At 35.8% G+C, this 21,856-nt stretch overlaps 1 protein-coding gene across 2 annotated transcripts; it reads left to right on the top strand.

Moving 5' to 3' along the window:
• Nucleotides 1-2,735: 2,735 nt before the first annotated feature.
• Nucleotides 2,736-20,205, top strand: LOC129268067 (calumenin-like). 2 transcript variants are annotated; one of them, XM_064104996.1, is made up of 6 exons: nucleotides 2,736-3,195; nucleotides 8,949-9,030; nucleotides 12,082-12,202; nucleotides 13,519-13,758; nucleotides 15,156-15,364; nucleotides 16,896-20,205. In XM_064104996.1, the coding sequence occupies exons 1-6, from the start codon at nucleotides 2,969-2,971 to the stop codon at nucleotides 16,998-17,000; spliced, it is 984 nt and encodes a 327-aa protein (XP_063961066.1). In that variant the 5' UTR covers nucleotides 2,736-2,968; the 3' UTR covers nucleotides 17,001-20,205. The 2 variants fall into 2 exon arrangements, with proteins under 2 accessions (XP_063961066.1, XP_063961067.1); XM_064104997.1 differs by lacking the exon at nucleotides 12,082-12,202 and adding an exon at nucleotides 11,511-11,622 and having other exon boundaries at nucleotides 2,737-3,195.
• The last annotated feature ends 1,651 nt before the right edge of the window (nucleotides 20,206-21,856 follow it).

The following is a 21,856-nucleotide window of genomic DNA, read 5'->3' on the forward strand; positions in this document are numbered from 1 at the left end:
AAAGTCTTCCAACCAATGTTATGAATAATCTAGTGCAGTTTGGTGCTTGTGAGAGGGAAGTTAATATCCTCAAAGTCTTCCAACCAATGTTATGAATAATCTAGTGCAGTTTGGTGCTTGTGAGAGGGAAGTTAATATCCTCAAAGTCTTCCAACCAATGTTATGAATAATCTAGTGCAGTTTGGTGCTTGTGAGAGGGAAGTTAATATCCTCAAAGTCTTTCAACCAATGTTATGAATAATCTAGTGCAGTTTGGTGATTGTGAGAGGGAAGTTAATATCCTCAAAGTCTTTCAACCAATGTTATGAATAATCTAGTGCAGTTTGGTGATTGTGAGAGGGAAGTTAATATCCTCAAAGTCTTTCAACCAATGTTATGAATAATCTAGTGCAGTTTGGTGCTTGTGAGAGGGAAGTTAATATCCTATAAGTCTTTCAACCAATGTTATGAATAATCTAGTGCAGTTTGGTGCTTGTGAGAGGGAAGTTAATATCCTCAAAGTCTTCCAACCAATGTTATGAATAATCTAGTGCAGTTTGGTGATTGTGAGAGGGAAGTTAATATCCTCAAAGTCTTTCAACCAATGTTATGAATAATCTAGTGCAGTTTGGTGCTTGTGAGAGGGAAGTTAATATCCTCAAAGTCTTCCAACCAATGTTATAAATAATCTAGTGCAGTTTGGTGCTTGTGAGAGGGAAGTTAATATCCTAAAAGTCTTCCAACCAATGTTATGAATAATCTAGTGCAGTTTGGTGCTTGTGAGAGGGAAGTTAATATCCTCAAAGTCTTTCAACCAATGTTATGAGTAATCTAGTGCAGTTTGGTGCTTGTGAGAGGGAAGTTAATATCCTCAAAGTCTTCAAACCAATGTTATGAATAATCTAGTGCAGTTTGGTGATTGTGAGAGGGAAGTTCATATCCTCAAAGTCTTCCAACCAATGTTATGAATAATCTAGTGCAGTTTGGTGATTGTGAGAGGGAAGTTAATATCCTCACAGTCTAATATAGAAGGAGACTCACTAAAGTAACATTATCACTGCCCCCCATAGTCTACTAATCACTGCGTTTGACGTGGACTATAAAGGCACGGGATGGGGGGGGGGGTAATGTTACTTTTGTGAGTATCTATCTTGAGGACGGTTGTTTCCTTCTCACAAGGGGCCACCCCATAAAGAGGAAGTGGATGAGTGAAAGAGGGAGAAAAAAATTAATAGGCCTACGGATGGATGGGAGTGAGAGAGAGCTGGACACTTAAAAACAAATTAGTTAAAATTACTATAATTAGTCAGCTGCAATTGACACATCTAGTCACATCAACGTTGTAAGGAGTGAAATAAATGGTTAAATGAATGATAAAAGAGGTGCTGAGGAAAGTATTAAAAAAAAGGGGGGGAATGATTAAATAAATTAAAGAGAAGAGAAATGGTCGTAAAGTTAATCAACTAAAATATATGTCAGAAATTCTACCCTCCTAATGATCAGCCACCCCCCCCCCCCATGAAAGTGAGAAAATAAAAAGTGACCCAGTGTAATTTGTCATTCATTCTAAACGAAGTTCAGACTGAAATTGTTTGAATGACACGTTAGAGGGGTTCTAGAGTATACGCTACCAGCATGAATAAAGAAAATGCTGTTTTCTTCATAATAAGTTTACTTTTCAAGTGAAAATTAAAAGTATACCTAGAAAAGGTCGTGAATGACATATCAAAGGAGTTCCAGTATAATTCACCATAATAATCATGAGCACAAATTCAATCGTTTGATAAGTAATAAAAAGACAAATACATCCAATAGGTATTTCTTTTTATACATCTTGCATTTCTTAATTTCTATAGTGCTTAGTCCCCCTCCCGGATCCCATGAACCCTCGATCGCATATGCTTCCACTTAGCATTTGATTTTTTTTATGAATACATAATCAATATAAAATATTCTTGAAAAATAAATGAGAAAGAAAAAAGAAAGACAAAAAATTGACAAAAGGGAGGAAATAAAGAAACAACGAACGAAAGAAAGCAAGCCGCGAAAGAAAAGAAAAAAAAGAACGAAAGAAAGGAAGGGAGCAAGAAAAAAAGAAAGAAAAAAAATAAAGAAGGAAGGAATTAAGGAAAGAAAGAAAGGAAGGAAGAAAGGAACGGAGGAAGAAAGAGAGAAAGCCAGAGAAAAGGAAAAAAGAAAGCCAAAGAAAAGAAAGAAAGGAAGGAAGGAAGAAAGAAAGAAAGATAGAAAGAAAATCATTGTAGAAAAAAAATATATTTTCACTAGCTAGGCTAAAAATGTTTTATCTTATACACATAGCGTTATGGGCTTGCTTCCAGTGCTTCAAATAATTTCATTTCATTTATTTTTAGAATCATAATACGGCTGCCCATAATACTCAGATAAAAACAAAATAAACACTGTTACCAGCAAATAAAGATGCAAGATTAACGGAACATTTTCATGCAGCCGTGCCGTGGACCGTCTTTGTAAACATATTTGGAATATCTATTCATTTCCCTGGCACGCCATGGTTTGGCAGCTGTTCTATTTTGGTATCTCGACTTCGCAGACGCTTCTGAAGTTTTTGCCAACACGGCACTTTAGATCCAATCAAAGCCGCGCTTCATGGACTCGCGCGTTTCCTTTTACCTGAATAAAACAAGGCACTTTATTGGGTGAAAAGGACACACCTCCACTTTGCAGCTCAACGATTGGTTAAACAGCAATTAACCTGTCACAGGGGGAATTACGGTCACTTCCGGTTAGGTCATGGTACACGTCACGACTGTCTGCTGCTCCACGTCAACTCTGGCGAGATCTGCAGAAATATTGACAAATAACTTCTGAAATTCACCGAGCTTGCAGCTGGACTGAAAGCCCGATTCATCACACAACTCGAGAGGATCTCCTGCTGGACAGTGGTAGTTAAAATAACTGCAATAGATTATATTTTATATCTGTTTTCGTAAATTTGTAACCGTCCAAAATGAAAAAGTCGCTGATTGTGTGCATGTACCTGGCGCTGTTGATCGCCGTAACTCTCGCCAAGCCCGCGGAGAACAACCGGGTGAAAGAAGAGGCGAAGCTGAGCGACCAAGAACATTTCGGAGGAAACGAACACAACCCAGATTATGATCATGATGCTTTCCTTGGTCATGAAGATGCAAAGACATTCGATAATCTCAGTCCAGAAGAAAGCAGAAACAGGCTCGGGTAAGAATAGATGAAAATATTAGTAGGCCTAGGCCTATTATTTATTACTTTGAAAAATAAACAGATTTTATACGGATATAAAATAGCATTTTTACTTACTTTTAACTCATTTGCATAATTAAAATTTTAGATGAAGAAAACACTCCTAACTCACTGTAAGTGCAGACTGCAGTTTCATCAACATGATTATGAATTATGTATGTTCTCTAGCTTCATTTTCTAGATTTCTGTGGAGACCAAGTGCGTGGGGTGTATCACAGACAGTACAGTGAATATATTTGTAGTCTGGAATGAAGTTTGGTTATGACTTTATGTTGTTGGTCATGTAGGTGGATACTGTGGATTCGATAACCTTTCATCCTTAAAGTTGATTGATGATGTTAAAAAAAAATCATGATTTTGAAATTAAAAGTGGACCTGATATAAGTTATTCTAATGTAAAAATCTCACCAGAGTCAAAAGGAAAGTATTTTTCCAGTAGATGCAGCTAAACATGATAAAGGCAAAAGAAGTCCAGCCTAACCCTTCCTACCAAACTAAGGCTTGCCTATGCTGCAGCTAGTGTAGTGCGCTTAATCTGAATTCAGCCTAAACTTCCTGAAGAAAAAAAAAATTGTATTTGAAATTACCTTGAAATTACCTTGATGGCCACATCTCACTGTCTTCATGACGAGGGTGTACAGATGAGTGTGGCAGGGTTAAGGAGGCTCTTAGAGCCCATTTAAAAACCCAATTTTGATAATTGTATCTTAAATTGCAGGAGTGTTGGTGCGTCAACTGTGGACTGTGGGAGTTTATTCCATTGATTGACAACCCTTTGGCTAAAGAAGTGTTTCCGTATATCCAGTCTAGATCGTTGCTTGGAAAATTTAAGAGAGTGTCCTCTTGTTCTGGCACACTCTACTCTCTGGAAATAATTGTCTGGGTTTGATTTGTCCATTTGTGTCATGATCCGGTATGTTTGAATGAGGTCTCCCCTTTCTCTCCTCCTTTCTAACGTAGTGAGGTTTAATCTGGCAAGCCTGTCTTCATAGGATAGATCATGGATATCAGGGATCATTTTTGTAGCTCTTGCTTGGACCTTCTCCAGTATTTGTTTGTCCTTTGCTAGGTATGGATTCCAAGTCTGCATTGCATAGTCCAAGTGTGGACGTACCAGCGATTTGTACAGTTTCAGGATCACTTGTCTATTTTTAAATGTAAAGTTGCGTTTGATCATCCCTAGTACCATATTGCCTCTCTTGGCCGCTGCTGCACATTGGGAAGCAACTTTTAGTGATTTATTGACAAGAATCCCGAGATCTTTTTCTTCGACCGTTTCTTTTAGTGCAGAGCCATTCAGTGAATACACTTGGTGAGGGTTGTTGGATCCAAAATGCATAACTGCACACTTGTCTATGTTGAATCTCATCAGCCATTTTGCTGCCCATCTATCGAGGTGATTGATCGACTGTTGCATACCTTGTATGTCTTCGTCAGTTTGTACGGCATGTATAAGCTTGGTATCATCTGCAAATTTGCTGATTTTTGAGTCATTGTTGATTCCAATATCCATATCATTTACATACATCAAAAAACAGAGTGGGCCCAGCACAGAGCCTTGAACAACGGAGCTGGTAACTTCCCTCCAATCAGATTCTGCTCGCTGTGTACTAACTCTTTGTTTACGATCACTGAGCCAACTTTTGATCCATTGTAGTAACTTACCACCGATCCCATGTGCTTCAATTTTCCTGATTAGTCTTTTGTGTGGTACGGTGTCAAACGCTTTTGCTAGATCGAGGTATACGACATCAACTGGCGTACCCTCGTCGACTCTCTTTGTGATGATTTCGAGATACTCCAGCAAATTCGTTGTTGTTGACCTTCCTTTGGTGAAGCCATGTTGAGTGTCATAGATAAGGTTGTGTTTCTCAACGTGCTCAGTAATCTTGTCTCTAACTATGCTTTCCATAACTTTCCCAGCTGTTGAAGTTAGGCTGATTGGTCTATAGTTGTTAGGCTTTGACCTTGATCCTTTTTTAAAGATTGGGATAACATGGGCAAGTTTCCAATCTGGAGGCACTATTCCTTCTTCTAAGGATTTGTTGAATATGTAGGCTAGGGGTGCACATAGTTGGCTTGCCATAGTCGTGAGAACGACTGGAGGTATCTCATCTGGTCCAGCAGCCTTTGTTGGATCAAGCGCTTCCAATTTCTTTCTGACACATTCATCGGTTATCGAGAAGTCTTTGAGAAACATGTCATTTGGTCCTTGAAATATTGTTTGAGGAATGGGTGCTTCATTTTTCTCATCTGCAAACACCGTCACAAAATAGTTGTTGAGGGCGTTAGCTGTATCAACTCCTGGGTTAATTGTTTCGCCAGCTTCATTCTTAAGAGGCCCGACGGAATCCTTTACCTTCTGTTTCGTTCTCACATATGCATAGAAGCTTTTAGTATCTTCCTTTATATTCTCAGCTAGTCTTTTCTCAAAGCTTCTTTTGGCTACTTCTACTTCATGCTTTGCCTCTTTCTGGCACTGCTTATAGTGCTCAAATCTTTGAGTTGTCTTCTGGGATTTATATCGCTTCCATGCTCTGTGTTTGCGACGAATCGATTTCTGTGCTCTCCTCGTGAGCCACAGCGTCTTCTTCTTTTTGCGTTGTTGTTTTGTAGGTACATAGTCATATATTAGCCGATGAAGCACAGCCTTAGTTTCATTCCATGCCTGATCAGCTGATTTGTTGTTTAGTTTGTTATTCCAATCAATTTCTTCTAATTCACATCTGATTGCATCAAAGTTGGCAGATTTGAAGTCTCGTTTAGGTACAGTGTCATTCTGATTTACGTAGTAGTTTGTATCCCATCGTAGCATATTATGGTCACTATTTCCCAAGTGTGCTATGATTTCTACTTCATCGATTGCACAAGGGTTTGATGTAATCACAAGGTCCAGGAGTGATTCTTGTCTCGTCGGTGCGGACACATGTTGAGTCCACAGGTTGTCCATAATAACATCCAAAAAAGCTTCTGACTTGCCTGAGCCTGCTTGCATCATTTCCCAATTAATATCACGATAATTGAAGTCGCCCATGATCAAGATGTCTTTCTGTACTTTATTTAGCAGGCATAAGGCTTTGTTTAAGTTGTCGTTCTCTTCATTTGTATTGTTGGGGCTTCTGTACACAATACCAATTAACAAATCTAGTTCTGTGCCTTGGCTAGTGATATCACACCATAGTGCTTCGTTGTAGATATTTAGCTCAGAATCTGTCCTTTGTTGTACTTGTATTCCTTCCTTGGTGTACAATAGAACACCTCCATGTGGTCTGTTTTGCCTATCTAGTCGAGTGGCTTGATAACCAGGAATTTGTATCTCAGCATCTGATATCTTACTATTTAGCCATGTCTCTACAATGCTTATTATATCTGGCTCTTCTTGGTATACAGTACTCTGTAGTTCGTCTCTTTTGTTGACAATGCTTTGGGCATTTGTGAATATGCATTTCAACTTCTTTCTAGTGACATTTCCTTTAATGTTTGGTTTACTGTTACTTGCTTTATTTTGGGAGTTATGATCCATGTCATTATAAAAGTTCTTGTGCTTTTCTGGTTGGTTGTCTTTGATTGCTTCTTGTTTCCTTGAGAACTTAGATAACTCATAATCTCGTGGATCCTCTCCATGGTGATTTACCTCTGAAGTTCTTGGATCATTTAAAAAGTTTGCTTCATTGTGCTTTAATGGTGCGCTATATACAGTGGTGCTTAGTATTGAAGTGTTTACTTCAGTTCCTTTACTGGAGGGGGGTCTATTTCCATGATTTTCCCCCTCACTATCCTCAGATTCCTCTCTCCCATTTCCCTCCGACGCTTCAGTTCTAGTCTTAATTTGGCTTCTTTGCATCGCTGTTTGTAAGTCAGGTCTGGCTTCAGGTATACATTTTTTGACACCTCATCGTGTTGTAGGAGTTTTGCATTAGAGAGTGCCGTTTTCTTAGCTTTTAAGTTTTTCATCTGTACCTTTACTAGAACTCCCTTTTCTGTGACAATGGTTTCGGCTTTCTCAATATCACTAGAGCTTACTTGGAGTTTGCCTTGAAATAGGTCTTTGGTGGCTTTCAATACGGCTTTCTGCGTACTTGTAGCGGTGACATCAGCCATATTGGTGACTACAATATTCCTCTGTCTTTTATCTTGTTCCATTACTTCCTTTACGGCGCTATAGAGGTTTGGGTCATCTTCACTCACCACTGTTGGCCCGAGTTCGCCAACACTTTTCAGCTTTTCTTTGACTTGATTGAATTCTCTTTCTAACAAGTCTTGCCTTCTTCTTAAATCAATCATCTCGTCAAACATCACTTGAGCATACTTCTTACAGATCGAACAATGCCATGGTATGTCTCGAGTGCCCTGCGTGCCAAATTTGCTGATGATCTCAAAAAGTTCATCTGATAGGCCACTGCATTTTCGATGATAATAAGTTTTACAGACATCACAAACCACCGATAGAGGATGGCCCTGTTCTTTATCAATACCAGAATCATCAGGGTCAGGCAGGATGCACTTATCACACTTTCCACACATTGGTAGATCTAGATTTATACTCTGTTCAACAACATTTCTTTCTGGTGCCTGCAAAATATCTTTAGCTTTACTTGACTTAGGTATTAATCCATGTTGTGAACTAAGTGTAAACTTCAGTGGTGCTTGCTTCTTGTATTCAGGTTTGGAAGCTTCTTTTGATGTACCTGACATGCTTGCTGATATACTAGCAGTAGCAGTTGCCATCTTTTAATGCAGTCAATTAGGCTTACATGCAATGAAAGTTAAGAGGTCAATCAAGCCGGTAATAATTTGAGTAGTAGGCCTACAGTTTTCAAGAAAAGGAGTTCAAAAATCATATAAGAGCATGGTTAATACATTACAACATCTCTTGGGTGTAAGGTGAAGCTTGATGATGGAGAGCTGGGTGTAGATTGGGCTTTGGCTAGCGCTAGGTGACATATATGTATTGTTGCACTTCCAGATCCAAGGTTGAGTCATCCAACACAAAAAGTGGTACATGGGACCACCCTGAAGGCTCTGCTCTCTAGCCAGAGGTAACCCAAGATTTCTGCTCAAAATTTCACTATTTCCAATTGACAAATAGCAGAAATATATCTCAATAAATACATTTCAAGGGCTGAAGATTGTGAATCTTAACACCATAAGCACGGATGGCTTGTATAAAAGAAAGATTTAGTGTGATTTTCCTGCCCCTAAAAATTAGCACTCAACACCTGCCACTACTCACTATCACTTTGACAGTAGCAATGCATTATTTCATTGTTCACAGCTTGTGATCAATACCCAAAATGCAGTGATATACTACCCAATTTGGAGGATCCTCAAAGACAAAATTTTAAATCAACTGCAACAGATATTTAAGATTACGTTTAAGTGAAGGTGGGGTAGAGAAATAAAATTTTGAGCCATCATTGAAAAGAGGAAAAAAATTATTCGCTCGTGGGCCTCACACGAGACTGATGGCTCATTGATCAGTGAAATACACTACAGCATTAACCTATTATTTTTCCTCAATATATGGACCCCCTACACAACTCATTATCAGGCCTATGTGTCATTAATTCAAGTTGCTATGTAGTGTCTTGGAAGATTTTAAAGTAGGATTTATTTGAATAACTTACTTTGTAGTTACATTGACATTCTTCAGTTTGTATTTAGCTGAAATTTCTGCAATTTATAAATGTTCAAAACATTGTTTTCTGCAGGAAAATTGTTGAGAAGATTGATGCAGACAAGGATGGATTTGTCACGGAAGAAGAATTGAAAGATTGGATCGTCTTACAACAGGTAAAGTAAAATGCTGCTTAATGAATAGTGCCATGAATAGAAGAAACAATGAAAAGTATCAAATGAAATAAACATTTGCAAAGTATTAAAGATGAATAATATTTGAAATAAAATAGAGCATTAAAACAAAGAATAGTAAAAGATGAATAAAAGATAACCAGTTGTATCATGTAATCCTTAAATCTTTTTGATTGGATGGTGACCCTGTTACAATGAGAATTTACAAAATGGACCTGGGGGCCGTTTCATAAAGCTGTTCGTAAGTTAAGAGCGACTTTAAGAACGACTGGTGAACCTTTCTTACACGCGTAACCATTGTCAATGAATATACCATTTTCCCCCGCATTTTCCACAAGAAAGGATCACCAGTCATTCTTAAAGTCGCTCTTAACTTACGAACAGCTTTATGAAACACCCACCAGGGCCCCTTCTTACAAAGAATTATGATTGATCCAATCAATCATAACTCTATGGAAATCCATCAGTGTCACAATTTTTTCTTTAGGAAATTTGCACAATGTCCTTTGAAAACAAAAAGAAGCATACTGAATTGTCAAGAAAACAGATAATGTATGAATATACCTCATAGCTAGAAAATATTTTGAACAAACATGCATAATAGATGTTGACATTGCTGGCCATCCATAATTGCGATTGATCGGATCAGTCGCAACTCTTTATAAGACGGGCCCCGGATTAATATAAATTTTAATGAGGGGAAACTATTCATTAACAATAATGTGTTTTTGATACTTTTAATTACAAGAATTTCCCCATATAGCAACACATAGACTGGATATTATAAAGTATATATTTTTGAGATATGATCTTATGGAAGTAAATAATTATTTTTATGCAAATTATTTAATTCAACTTGCATGAGGTATGAATTCACATTGCATGAATTTTGTGATTTCCACGATAACATAAGGGCATTTAAACTTTTTGCTTGACTTACAATACATTTAGTTTATGCTGCTTAATTTTTTTTTTAAAGAATGCCCCCTTTTTAACATCCATTCTCCCTGAAAATGATTTAATCTTTGATCTTTATAGGATGCAAGATCCTGTATGCATATAAACACTGGGCCTACTGCCATACAGCATGGTTCTAAATAGTAGATTTATCTAAAGAAGGAACACTTTAATTATATACAATGTACTCTTTGGTGATGTGGCTAATATATTCATTACCTGCAAGCTGGGAGGGTTGTGAACAAAGGAAATGATGTGCTCAGCTGAAAATATAAAAGGAAAACAATAGCACTGCAGCACAGGAAGTTTGTCTGGGAGTAATAAAATGAGATTAAGTTTGTTAGTCTTGCAACCAGGTGGCTTTTGAAATTAATCCTTTGTAATTGAATACTTCTTTGACAGACTGAATTAATAAAACAATTCACAAGTCAGCAACAACAACAAAAATTCATGTGAAAGCAGTGCATGATATTAAAAAAAGTATGCATCTGAGTATATGACACTATCAAGTATAAAATCAAATCGTCAATTTGAAGATAATTCAAGTTTCAACAAGAATAAATCCCATAACAGTACTCAACCCTCATTTGCTAGATTCTATTTAATTATTTGAAAGACTTTAAAGATTACAAGATGATTTCTTCAGCTTGATATTTTCTTTGCTTCATTTTATTACAAAGTAGCCTACATATTTATAATATATTTTGCATGGTTTTACTAACAACTCAATAAAGCCATTTGTAAAGTGTCTGTTCTGTATTTTCTTGCCATTTATCAATATCAGAAAAACAAAAATGGAAGAATCATTTGTTTAGATCCATCCAGGGGTGGATCCAGGATTTTCCAAAAGGAAATTTTTCTGAGGAAAAAATTTCCAAAAAAAAAAAAGGTTTTCACTTACAACAAAGGGGGGGGGGGGGGGCACACTTCTGTTTTAACGGCATTTTTACATAACAAATTTGGATTTTGCTTCTTAAAGGGGGGGGGGGGCACGGGTCGGCTGTGCCCCCCTAGATCCGCCAGTGGATCCATCGTTATTAATTTGAATACTCTTTCATACATGATGGTAAAGTTCTGTCTTATATGTTAGATAAAACTGTATTATGAATGTTTTCCCTCTAAAAAGTTATCAATATAGACAATTATACTTCAGTCAGCAGAATACAATGCCATTTAAAATCTTTTAAATCATAGAAATTTAAAACAGTGCCCAATGATTTTGTTTCTTTCTAGAAAGAAATATGGGAAATGAAAATGTAAAGAATTGAGGCTTATGTACTGTTTTGAAGAGGCTTTGTTAATACTAATTTCAATATTTGCTTGAGAAGAAAATTTAGTTTGAAAAAAATTTAAAATGTTCTGGCAGGAATAAAATGACCAGGATAATTTTGTTTTATTGATTATAATAGACATTGATTTTTGGCTCTCTTTTGGTCCTTGGACATTAATAAAAAACATTACTTACTCCGTTTTGTTTTGTCCCTTTCTTTTTTGTTTGCAAACAGAGCCGATATATTTACGAGGACGTAGACAGACAATGGAAGGGTCACAATGTAGATGGAGATCCCAAAATAACATGGCAAGAATATAATCAGACCACATACAGCGGTTTATCCGGTGAGACACACACCACAAATAGCTCTTATTAACACTAACATTCAGTTTGCTTGGTGCTTGTTACTAACATCTAATACTAGGTGTGGGTCTGAAGAAGTTATCATGAGAAATTTCTTATTTCTGTGATACTTAAATGTTGAAATGCAACCATTTTGATATTCTCCTGTGCAACTGCTGTGATTTGAATGGAATTGGAAACTTCAGACCGAATATTTTTCTTTACATTGATGACAAATTACTCGTAGAATTACAGGTACTCAAAAATTTGTCCTAAAATATAGCCATGTACAATAAACATTCACATTTTTTGTAGATTCTTCAAACAATTTTCAAGTTAATGACAATTCGTCACAAAATTCATGAATGCACAAAAAACATATTAATAATGGTTGCATTTTGTCATTACTTAAAACAAGTCTTTGAACAAGACTAGTTATGGAAAATGTGTCCAATTTGCAGAGGCAAGCCATCGACAGGGATGTTACAGAGCGCTGGGTTTCTGTCGACTCGAATAAGGACAAAAAGGTGGAGTGGAGTGAATTCATGCGAGGGACTTATGGAGCAGATGAACAACAATTAGGTTAGAGTTTCATGGATGGATGTCACGTGGGAGTGACTTTTTTTAATCATTTACCTACTGCTGCTTGACACCAAATAAGGAATACGTAAAACTGATGGATAGTTAAATTAATTGAAAGATTGGTAGAGGAAAGTCTGAGGAAAGGTTTGTTTGGATGGATGGATCATGGATGGATGGATGGATGGATGAATGGATGGGTGGGTGGATGGATGGATGGATGGATGGATGGATGGATGAATGGATGGATGAATTTAATGATGGATGGATGGATAGATAGATGAAAGGATGACTGGATGGATGGATGGATGGATGATTTGGATGGATGGGTGGAGGAGCCATGGTGTAGTGGTTCTGACTCTTGCCTTGTAAACAGAGGGTCGTGTGTTCGAATCCCACTGCGGTCTGGCGTCCTTTGGCAAGACGTTAATCCACACTTTGCCACTCTCGACCCAGGTGCTAAATGGGTACCCGGTAAGATGTAAAAGTCATTGTAGCTTGTCCAGTACTGTGTGCGCCTCACTGGCGACTGACTGGAATACTCCCCAGGGAGTGGAGGATGTGCACACATTGTGTGTAGTAATGATTGAATCCAATGACCGGGGTAATAATATATCTGTAAATTGCTTAGACACGTCGTTCCGGTGTATTAAGCGCTATATAAAAGCGGATTATTATTATTATTATGGATAGATGGGCAATGGTGGATAGATGGATGGATGGAAAGATAGATGGAAGGATGAAATAATGGATTTTTGCATTATTTGATGAAAATATTATTTCTCTAAACTCTTTTCTTCACAGTGAATATTCTGACGGACTCCCAAGATCAAATACTCTATGCCCTTATCGGACAAAACAAGACTGTTTATTTTAGTTGCCTTCTGTTTTTATCATTTAGAGGGAGCTAATCATTAAATACTCTAAATTGGCAACGCGATAAAGACAATATAATCACTGTTTTGCTACAATCTTACTTTTATCATTCATTTTGAATTGTGTTGTAAATTATATCTATATTATCTTTCCAGGGTATGAAATCTACAAATGATGCTAAATTGAAGAGCTAAAGTTTATTTTCAGATCTTCTATAATTTCTGTTTGAAAATGCAAATTGGAAACTTTTATATCTTTTGTAACTTCATAACTTTTTTATAATCTTGCTTTAATTATTATTTTGACTTGTGTTATATCCATGTTTACATTTATGAAAAATAATTAAAAATTGTTTATTGCTGCCAGTTGGAGGAGCTACAGTAGATTGATTCTGAGCTTAGGAAAACTATTTATTAATAATCTTCTATACTTTGGCCATACAGAGGAAGAGCTTTCAAGAATGCAAGAGAATGAACACATGGACTTCAGCACTATGATCCGACGTGACAAGAAGAGATGGAAGGTCGCTGATATCGACGGTGACGGTGATCTGACCTACGAAGAGTTTGTCGGATTTCTACATCCCGAGGAGAAGGGTCATATGAGGGAGATCGTCGTCGAGGAAACCATGGAGGATATTGATCAGAATGGAGATGGTTTTGTTGACATTGATGAATACATTGGTAAGATTGATGTGCTGTTCACTTTAATCACCTAAGAACGATCAATTGGGGAAGTTTACCCTGACAAAAAGTTTATTGTAAAAACTAGCAGAAAAAAGAAATAAATATTGCCCAAGGTTTGAGAAAAATCCATCAAAGTATAAAAAAAAGTTATTATAATTTAAATTATTTGATTTGTGACGTCATATGCGAGTAGCTTTCCTACATATCGTATGGTAAAAAATCAGTGAAATGTCATTTTCTCAGAAAATTGAAAATAATTACAGTACCTTCAATATTATCAACAAACAAATCATTTCAAACCCGTTCCTAAAAAGTAAACAAAAATAAATCATAATGAACCATCAAAAAATAGAAACTTATATGCATTTTAGATTACATAAAATATGGGGCAACTGCTTGTTTATGATGTCACAAATACAAAACTTGAAATTCTAATAACATTCTTTAATCTTAAATGGATTTTCCTGAAACCTTCACCAATATTTTGAATTATTTTTTTTCTGCTATTTTTGCAACAAACTTTTCTTCAGGGTTAACATCCCCTTCAATTATATAAAGGCCTATTTGTTAGGTTCCTTGACATCACATGAAATTTATTCTTGCCATGTGTTTTACTTTATTTACCTATGAAATGATTTGATTTCCCTGCAAAAATTTGGTTTTATAATCCTATAAATGCCTATGTCATGATTTGTTTCATCATGGTTTAATATTTTTGATGGAATGTAATGTTTTGCAAATGGAGGGGAAAATTATGCATTGCTCATTCAACTTAAAGTTAGGCATAGTTGGTAATTTTTAAATTCAAACATTGCAAACAGATATCAAGTTGGACTTGCAGCTCAGATTTTCATAAGTCAAGTCAATGAACCTATATGCCTTTAAACATAAAGAATCATTTCATGGTTGATCTTGACAGGTGACATGTGGCCTAAGAGTGAGCGCGAGAAGGGCGGTGCAGAGCCTGATTGGGTCTCACACGTTTATTAATCATTTCATGGTTGATCTTGACAGGTGACATGTGGCCTAAGAGTGAGCGCGAGAAGGGCGGTGCAGATCCTGATTGGGTCTCACACGTTTATTAATCATTTCATGGTTGATCTTGACAGGTGACATGTGGCCTAAGAGTGAGCGCGAGAAGGGCGGTGCAGATCCTGATTGGGTCTCACACGTTTATTAATCATTTCATGGTTGATCTTGACAGGTGACATGTGGCCTAAGAGTGAGCGCGAGAAGGGCGGTGCAGAGCCTGATTGGGTCTCACACGTTTATTAATCATTTCATGGTTGATCTTGACAGGTGACATGTGGCCCAAGAGTGAGCGCGAGAAGGGCGGTGCAGATTCTGATTGGGTCTCACACGTTTATTAATCATTTCATGGTTGGTCTTGACAGGTGACATGTGGCCTAAGAGTGAGCGCGAGAAGGGCGGTGCAGAGCCTGATTGGGTGCAGACTGAGCGTGAGCAGTTCTTTGCTTTCCGCGACAAGGATGGCGATCATAAGATGGACAAAGAAGAGATAGGTCAGTGGATCCTCCCGCAAGACTATGACCACGCCCAAGCCGAAGCTCAACATTTAGTAATGGAATCAGATGCTGATCACGTAAGTAATTTCAAGAGGAATTAATGTTGTAAACACTGATTTCATGAGAAAGTCTTTAAAACCATTTGATGCTAAATGTTGGTCCAATCCAATCTAATTCAAAGGTCATTTGATATAGCGCCTATTCCTTTTGGTTGCAAAGCACTGCACACACACTACTCTATGTTTGGGCCACTAAAACAGTAATTAAAGGGATGGTCCAGGCTGGAGATATTTATCTCAATAAATATAGTAAAATTCACAAAGCAAAATTTTGAAAATTTGATCAAAATCAGATAACAAATAAAGAAGTTATTGTATTTTAAAGATTTGCATTATTCCGGTGAAACAGTGCAAGGCATGTCTTCATGAATATTCATTAGGTGGGCTCATGATGTCATATCCGCACTTGTTCTTTTGTATTTTATTATATGACATTAGGTTTATTAAAAAAATTTCTACCAAGAACTAAAACAATTGGATTGACAACTGATTAAGTGCATTAGTTATTTATTGCCGCAACTTATTTCATCATAATGGAGACACATCGTTTACACATGTATGAAAAAATGAAACAATTATGATTTCATGTAATAACATAAAAAAAAGAAAAGTGGGGATATGACATCATCAGCTCACCCAATGAATATTCATGACAACGTGCATATAACTGTTTTCACAAAATATTGATAAACTTTAAAATTCAATAACTTTGGTATTTGTTATTATAATACATAATAATACATGAGATTTGTATAGCACACTTTCCATCTTGATTAGATGCTCAAGGCGCTTCAGAGCAGAACAACAAAAACTATTTACATATAATACATGTCTGAACAATAAGTCAATGTTATCCGATTTTGATGAAATTTTCAGCATTTTGCTCTGTGAATTTTACTATATTTTTTTAACAGCTCAGAATGGTCAGCTGAGTCCATGCAGTTTATTGTCCTCCTCAGCAAAATAGATATTTGATGGCTTATATACTGTATATATACTGTATATAGCCTTCAGTGTTAAATACCTTGGGAGGCTTATAATAGGCATCAGTATTAAAGGGGGAGTGAACTGTGTGTGGTCTCTCATTGATTGTGTGTTATAAATACATAGTCTTAAAATATACGTTTTCAGATATCTACTAATACTACAGAGAATAAATTGACTTATAATTGTATTTGTATAGAGAAACTAAAATGTTTTGAGAGGAAATGTAATTGTTTTGCTACTTGGTAACATAATTATTGCGGTATAAATGTATTGAGTAGTTAATTAGCATGTTATCACTCAAGTGGGTCTATATTACTAGACTACTCTAGCATTATGGGTCAGGAAACTGGCCAGGTATGAGTAGTTGAGGACTCGAGATGGCGCTATTGGTTTGTATCTGCTTTAAGCAACCAATTAGCTCAAAATTTTTCAGGTGCTTTTCCGTGTGACCTAAAGGTTTACAACTATGATTACAGCGAGAGCTGCATGAGAAACAAAATATTGGATTTATGAAATCAAACCAATCCTTCAAGCCAATATTTCTTTTCTCCATTATATTTAGGACAAGAGGCTGACAAAAGCTGAAATCCTTGATAAATACGACCTCTTCGTGGGAAGCCAGGCGACAGACTTCGGCGAAGCTCTGACCAGACATGACGAGTTTTAATTTTTGCTCCATCTTGCCTTCCTCTAAGACTAGTCTATGCATGTCAAAAAAACAATGAAAGAAACCAGAGGTATTAACTCCTCAAAATTTACATGTATGCCCTTCTGCCAGGAATATCAAAGTGAATAGAGATGACTACAGTGCTATGGTTGGTTATTGGTGAAAGGTAGCAAGTGACATTTGAAAGTTATGCTCTTTAAATGATTGCTTGGAGAAAGCTTCTCTATGGATGCCCATCTCTTCATATTATGGAGTTATGCCCTTTTTGTGACAGCCATGGAATGCATTGCAAGATGCTGTAATAATCCACATGTTGCAGACATAAGGAAGCAAGTAGAATATGCTCAGTTTTCACATTTTCAGGCTGGAGATATACAACTACGAAGAGACTTGTGCACCATCTGATTTAGAGCATTCATCCATTCTACTTCAGAAAAATGTGTGTTGTCAATTAGTTCTACTTAAATGCAGCAAATATGAAAAAATCAAAGAATGACACCACAAGGGCTCTGTAACATAAGGCTTAGTTATCAAGGTTTATTCTTCTGATTAAACATTCACAATAATCAATGTCTCTGGATTAAACAAAAATGAAGTGGATCGAGGTGTTTCCCAAGAAGTTTATGGTTAAGATTTGAAGGTTGTCAAATTTGGCTGTCTGCATTGAATAACTTGTGATGAAAAGGATGTGTTAGCTGCAATCAGATTTGATTTGCTTTGTTTGTTAATGAAAGATATATCTTAGTAGAAAGCTGTACAAGAGTTCAATATCCTTTTGCCTTGAAAAAACTTGAAAACAAATTAGGAAGAGAAGTTATCTCTGGAATCTTTCAAGTAGTTAATAGATAATCATGTAGATAATACAGATTTGTATTTTTTAGGAAATATTAATTATAGAAATGTATATTTTGTGTCACAATTTATTCTACCATCAAATTCGTGCTTGTGATGATTAGTAATAGAGGTGTAGATTGTTGCCATTTTTCAGAAAAAAATCATTTTGAATATTAAAACAGGTAACATCTTGCACATCTTTGTGATCAACCTGAGGAAATACTATTTTACATTTTGATTCCCATAGCAATAGAAAACTCAAGTTGTATGATGATTTTGATCATTTAAAAATTACATAGATCTCTACTCATTTTTGATCGGCAGAAATCACCATCACTGCATCATGTATTACGATTCAAAACACATTTTTTGTAACCTATTTATTTTTATCTTTTATAGTCATGAACTTGCATGATTTGTTTTATTTTTTTTTGTAACTGTTGATGCAAATTACCCGTGTGCATATTTGTTTTGCTCTCTGTACAAACTGAGACTTATATTTTATGTTCCTTTTTGTGATAACATTTTCTTTTATACATGTTTGTTTTTGCACTCTTTCATGAAACTGTGTTTTGTTATTTCGATGTATTTAGATTTATTTATGGTATGTTTTATTTTTCATAACTCATTTCTTCCTTAACACTTCAATTTTTTTTCTCTCTTTTTTGGACGACTTAGTGAACTAGAGCATTTGACAATCAGGAGTGCATCATATATAGTTTGCATTGAAACTTATTCATTGTGCTTAGAAAAATGTATTTGTTTTTTAAATTTATTTTACTAACTTTGTTCACAATTTCAATCTCATGTTACCTCTGAAGTTTGCATCTTTAGCACTGCCCTTCCTCTTTTCCAGAGATATGTTAATGGAATTTAATTTACAAGTACTTGACAACAATATGTCCGTCCAACATTTTTATTTTGTCTTTTGTGTAACTGCCCCAGCAAATTCCAAACAATATGAATCGAGACCTGATCACCTAAAAAGCAAGAATATTTCATGCAGTCCCATCTATTTGATTTGAAGTTATAGTCATGAATGACAAGCGTAAGTTTAGACACAAAAATACTGTTTACTTTGTTATTTTATTCCACAGATGAATAATACTGATTACAATAGATGGTTTGGAATTACATATTTGTAACATGAATTTTGGACATGGGAATATTGTGGTGGAAGCAAATGACCTGGTCAAAAAAGAAAAATAATGAACAATATCAGCTGCTCGCCAGTCCCTGCTGGCAAAAGGAAAAAGTTATGAAAATGATAGCTTTTTGTTTTTATTTTTGATTGGACATTTTCTATGCAAAAAACTTGCCAAAATATTCTTCATATTTTTTTGTACATAGGCACTGCTATTGGAACCATTTTCAGACCAAGGCCCTCTGACATAAAAGATAAGAGCAATTGTATGATTGATTGTATAATGGAAAATCATGTATTAAAATTAAGATTGATTGTAAATTTCATATTTCTTTACATAACAGGGCCCTGCGAAATTGTTAGTCTAACAGCAATCTCAAAACGTATCTCATAAAATTGGTTTTAGGTGCTGTTTCACATGTTAAACTTCCGATAAATGACATATTGTTCAATTTTATTTTGCTTTATGTTCAATGAAAGGAAAGAGTTAAATATAATTTCAGGTCTGGAAATGGTCTCTGTCACAAACAAAATATTTTATTTCTTTTGAAATGTTACCGACTATTAGAATCTTATTGTTGACTTGATTGTCAATGATATCAAAATTACAATATGCAAGATGGTATAATTGTGTTTTTATTTTGTTAAAATATCAGTGATTTATGACGTGTGAGCTAATCGTGTAGAAAATCATGTAATTGATATTATGATGTAGAGTTTACTGCATGTTGGTTACTTTTTTTTACTAATAAATGTATAGGGAACAGCATTCTTTCATGTTTAAGAAGTATGAGAACCATAAAAACTATACTCTATTCGGATGTACTGGTATGCTTACCACTAGAAATTATTGGTGAGGTCCATGCTGAAAAAATGAACTCTGTTTTACACCTCAAAGTCAGACCAGCTGCAATTTATGCATATATTTCCATACTTATGGGAATGATCGAAAGATTTTTCTTTTCCTTTTATATTTAAAGAATGAAGACTAATTTCATTAATCTTATCCATTACTTTAGTGATGAGTAACTTTACGGGTGCTATACATTATTGGACATACATGTATGTAGAAGGGGATAGAGAGTGAGGAGGGGGGGGGGGGGGGAGTATATTGATATTTGATTAGGGAGTTTTACTTAGCTATAATCTCTGTGCTATTATCAACTCAAGCATGTATCATAAATATCGAGAATAAACTAATCATGTTTGAAGTGAAACATTTCATAAGATTCTTATGAAATATGTTGTAATGGACTTGTGTTATTTGACTGTTTGTTTCTGAGCCAGAGGCCCGTATTCTGAAGTCGGGTTTAATTTAAACTCAGGTTTAAAGTTGTGGTTTAAGTATGGAAAGCAAATTGTGACATAAATCACTAACAGTATAATATTTCAACTCATTTGACTCTCAAATCATTCTCAATTATCTAGGAATTCGGATAATTGTCTTCACAATCAAAGAACCAGGAAAGAGCAGAGTAAACATAAAAAGGAGTGATCTCGGCTATGTAATTACCCCTATAATTCTATTGATGCAATACAAATGTTGACACTTTTGGCTTCTCATAATTTTAGCACAGAGTTAGACCATTGTCTAAGTTAAACCTGAATTTAGAATACGGGCCAGAGTGTATACTTAGAGAGCATTTCAGGAAGAGTCTTCTCAGTGATTTTCACCAACTAATCTGCTCTCAGCCAATCAGATGCAAGGATTTCAGTAGCTTTTAACAGTTGTCTGTGAAAGTATTGACATACATCTGCATGATGCCCTCCTTGGAGGCGTGTGGCAGAAAGAGTTGCAATTGAACACAAAAGAAAGAATCAAATGCAAATTGATTGTCGCCCAATCAAATGCATGTATTATTAAATTGTGCTTTATTTTGTTGAGTTCAATTGCAACTATTTGTGCGAAAAACATTTAAGCACCAAAGTACTACATGTAAATAAACTTCGAATTTCTAGTTGCAGACACAGATGCACTTAATTGCAACTCCCCAAATCAATAAGCCAGTTCGGGTTTCCTTTCTACGAATGATCAAAAGAAGGTCATTCGTACTAAAAGTGACATGGTGGTTAAATATCTGAGATAAATATCGACTTTGATGTCTTGATTATTCATATATTTTTTTAAATTTTGTTTTGTATTAGATCCACACAAAAACAACAATGCGTCCACTAGCGACTGGTATTTCAAAGTTGGCCAAGTACATTGTTATAGCAACTTGTTAATGCATTCAAACTAAACATGCAACAAATACTTTTATGGTGTTCATTGGTGTGCTATTCTAGTCATCTGGGGCCCGTTTCATAAAGGACTTGCAACTGTTGTAACTTTGCCATTATGGCAACTACCTTGGCAACAGGGCTCAGCAGCCAATCAAAATCAAGGTTACCATGGTAGTTGCCATAATGGCAAAGTTATAACAGTTTAACTCTTTATGAAATGGGCCCCAGGTCTATACAATTCTGCATCCAGCTATGTAAGGCATGCTTACATAATATCTTGCTTTGAAATCTGCCTATCATAATGTAAAAAATGGAATTGGTCTACCCATGGACCTATTTCGTAATAGGTCCATGGTCTACCATTGCAACTTGATTCCAACCAATCAGAAGAGTACATTCTAGACTTACAAGTGATAATTTTAAAGGTCAAGTCCACCCAGAAAAATGTTGATCTGAATAAATATAGAAAAATCAAACTAGCATAACGCTGAAAATTTCATCAAAATCGGATGTTAAAAAAGAAAGTTATGAAATTTTAAAGTTTTGCTTATTCAGTGACATGCAAATGAGACAGACGATGATGTCCCTCACTATTTCTTTTGTTTTTTATTGTTTGAATTATATAATATTTCATTTTTTTTAGATTTGACAATAA

Source organism: Lytechinus pictus, chromosome 9, assembly GCF_037042905.1.
Source record: "Lytechinus pictus isolate F3 Inbred chromosome 9, Lp3.0, whole genome shotgun sequence".
Classification (NCBI taxonomy): domain Eukaryota; kingdom Metazoa; phylum Echinodermata; class Echinoidea; order Temnopleuroida; family Toxopneustidae; genus Lytechinus; species Lytechinus pictus.

Bases quoted from the DNA above. Each gene is read 5' to 3' on its own strand.
- LOC129268067 (XM_064104996.1), top strand. From the start codon at position 2,969: ATGAAAAAGTCGCTGATTGTGTGCATGTACCTGGCGCTGTTGATCGCC. The intron at 13,759-15,155 runs GTAAGATTGATG...TGGTCTTGACAG, and splicing joins TGACATTGATGAATACATTG to GTGACATGTGGCCTAAGAGT. The intron at 15,365-16,895 runs GTAAGTAATTTC...CATTATATTTAG, and splicing joins TGGAATCAGATGCTGATCAC to GACAAGAGGCTGACAAAAGC.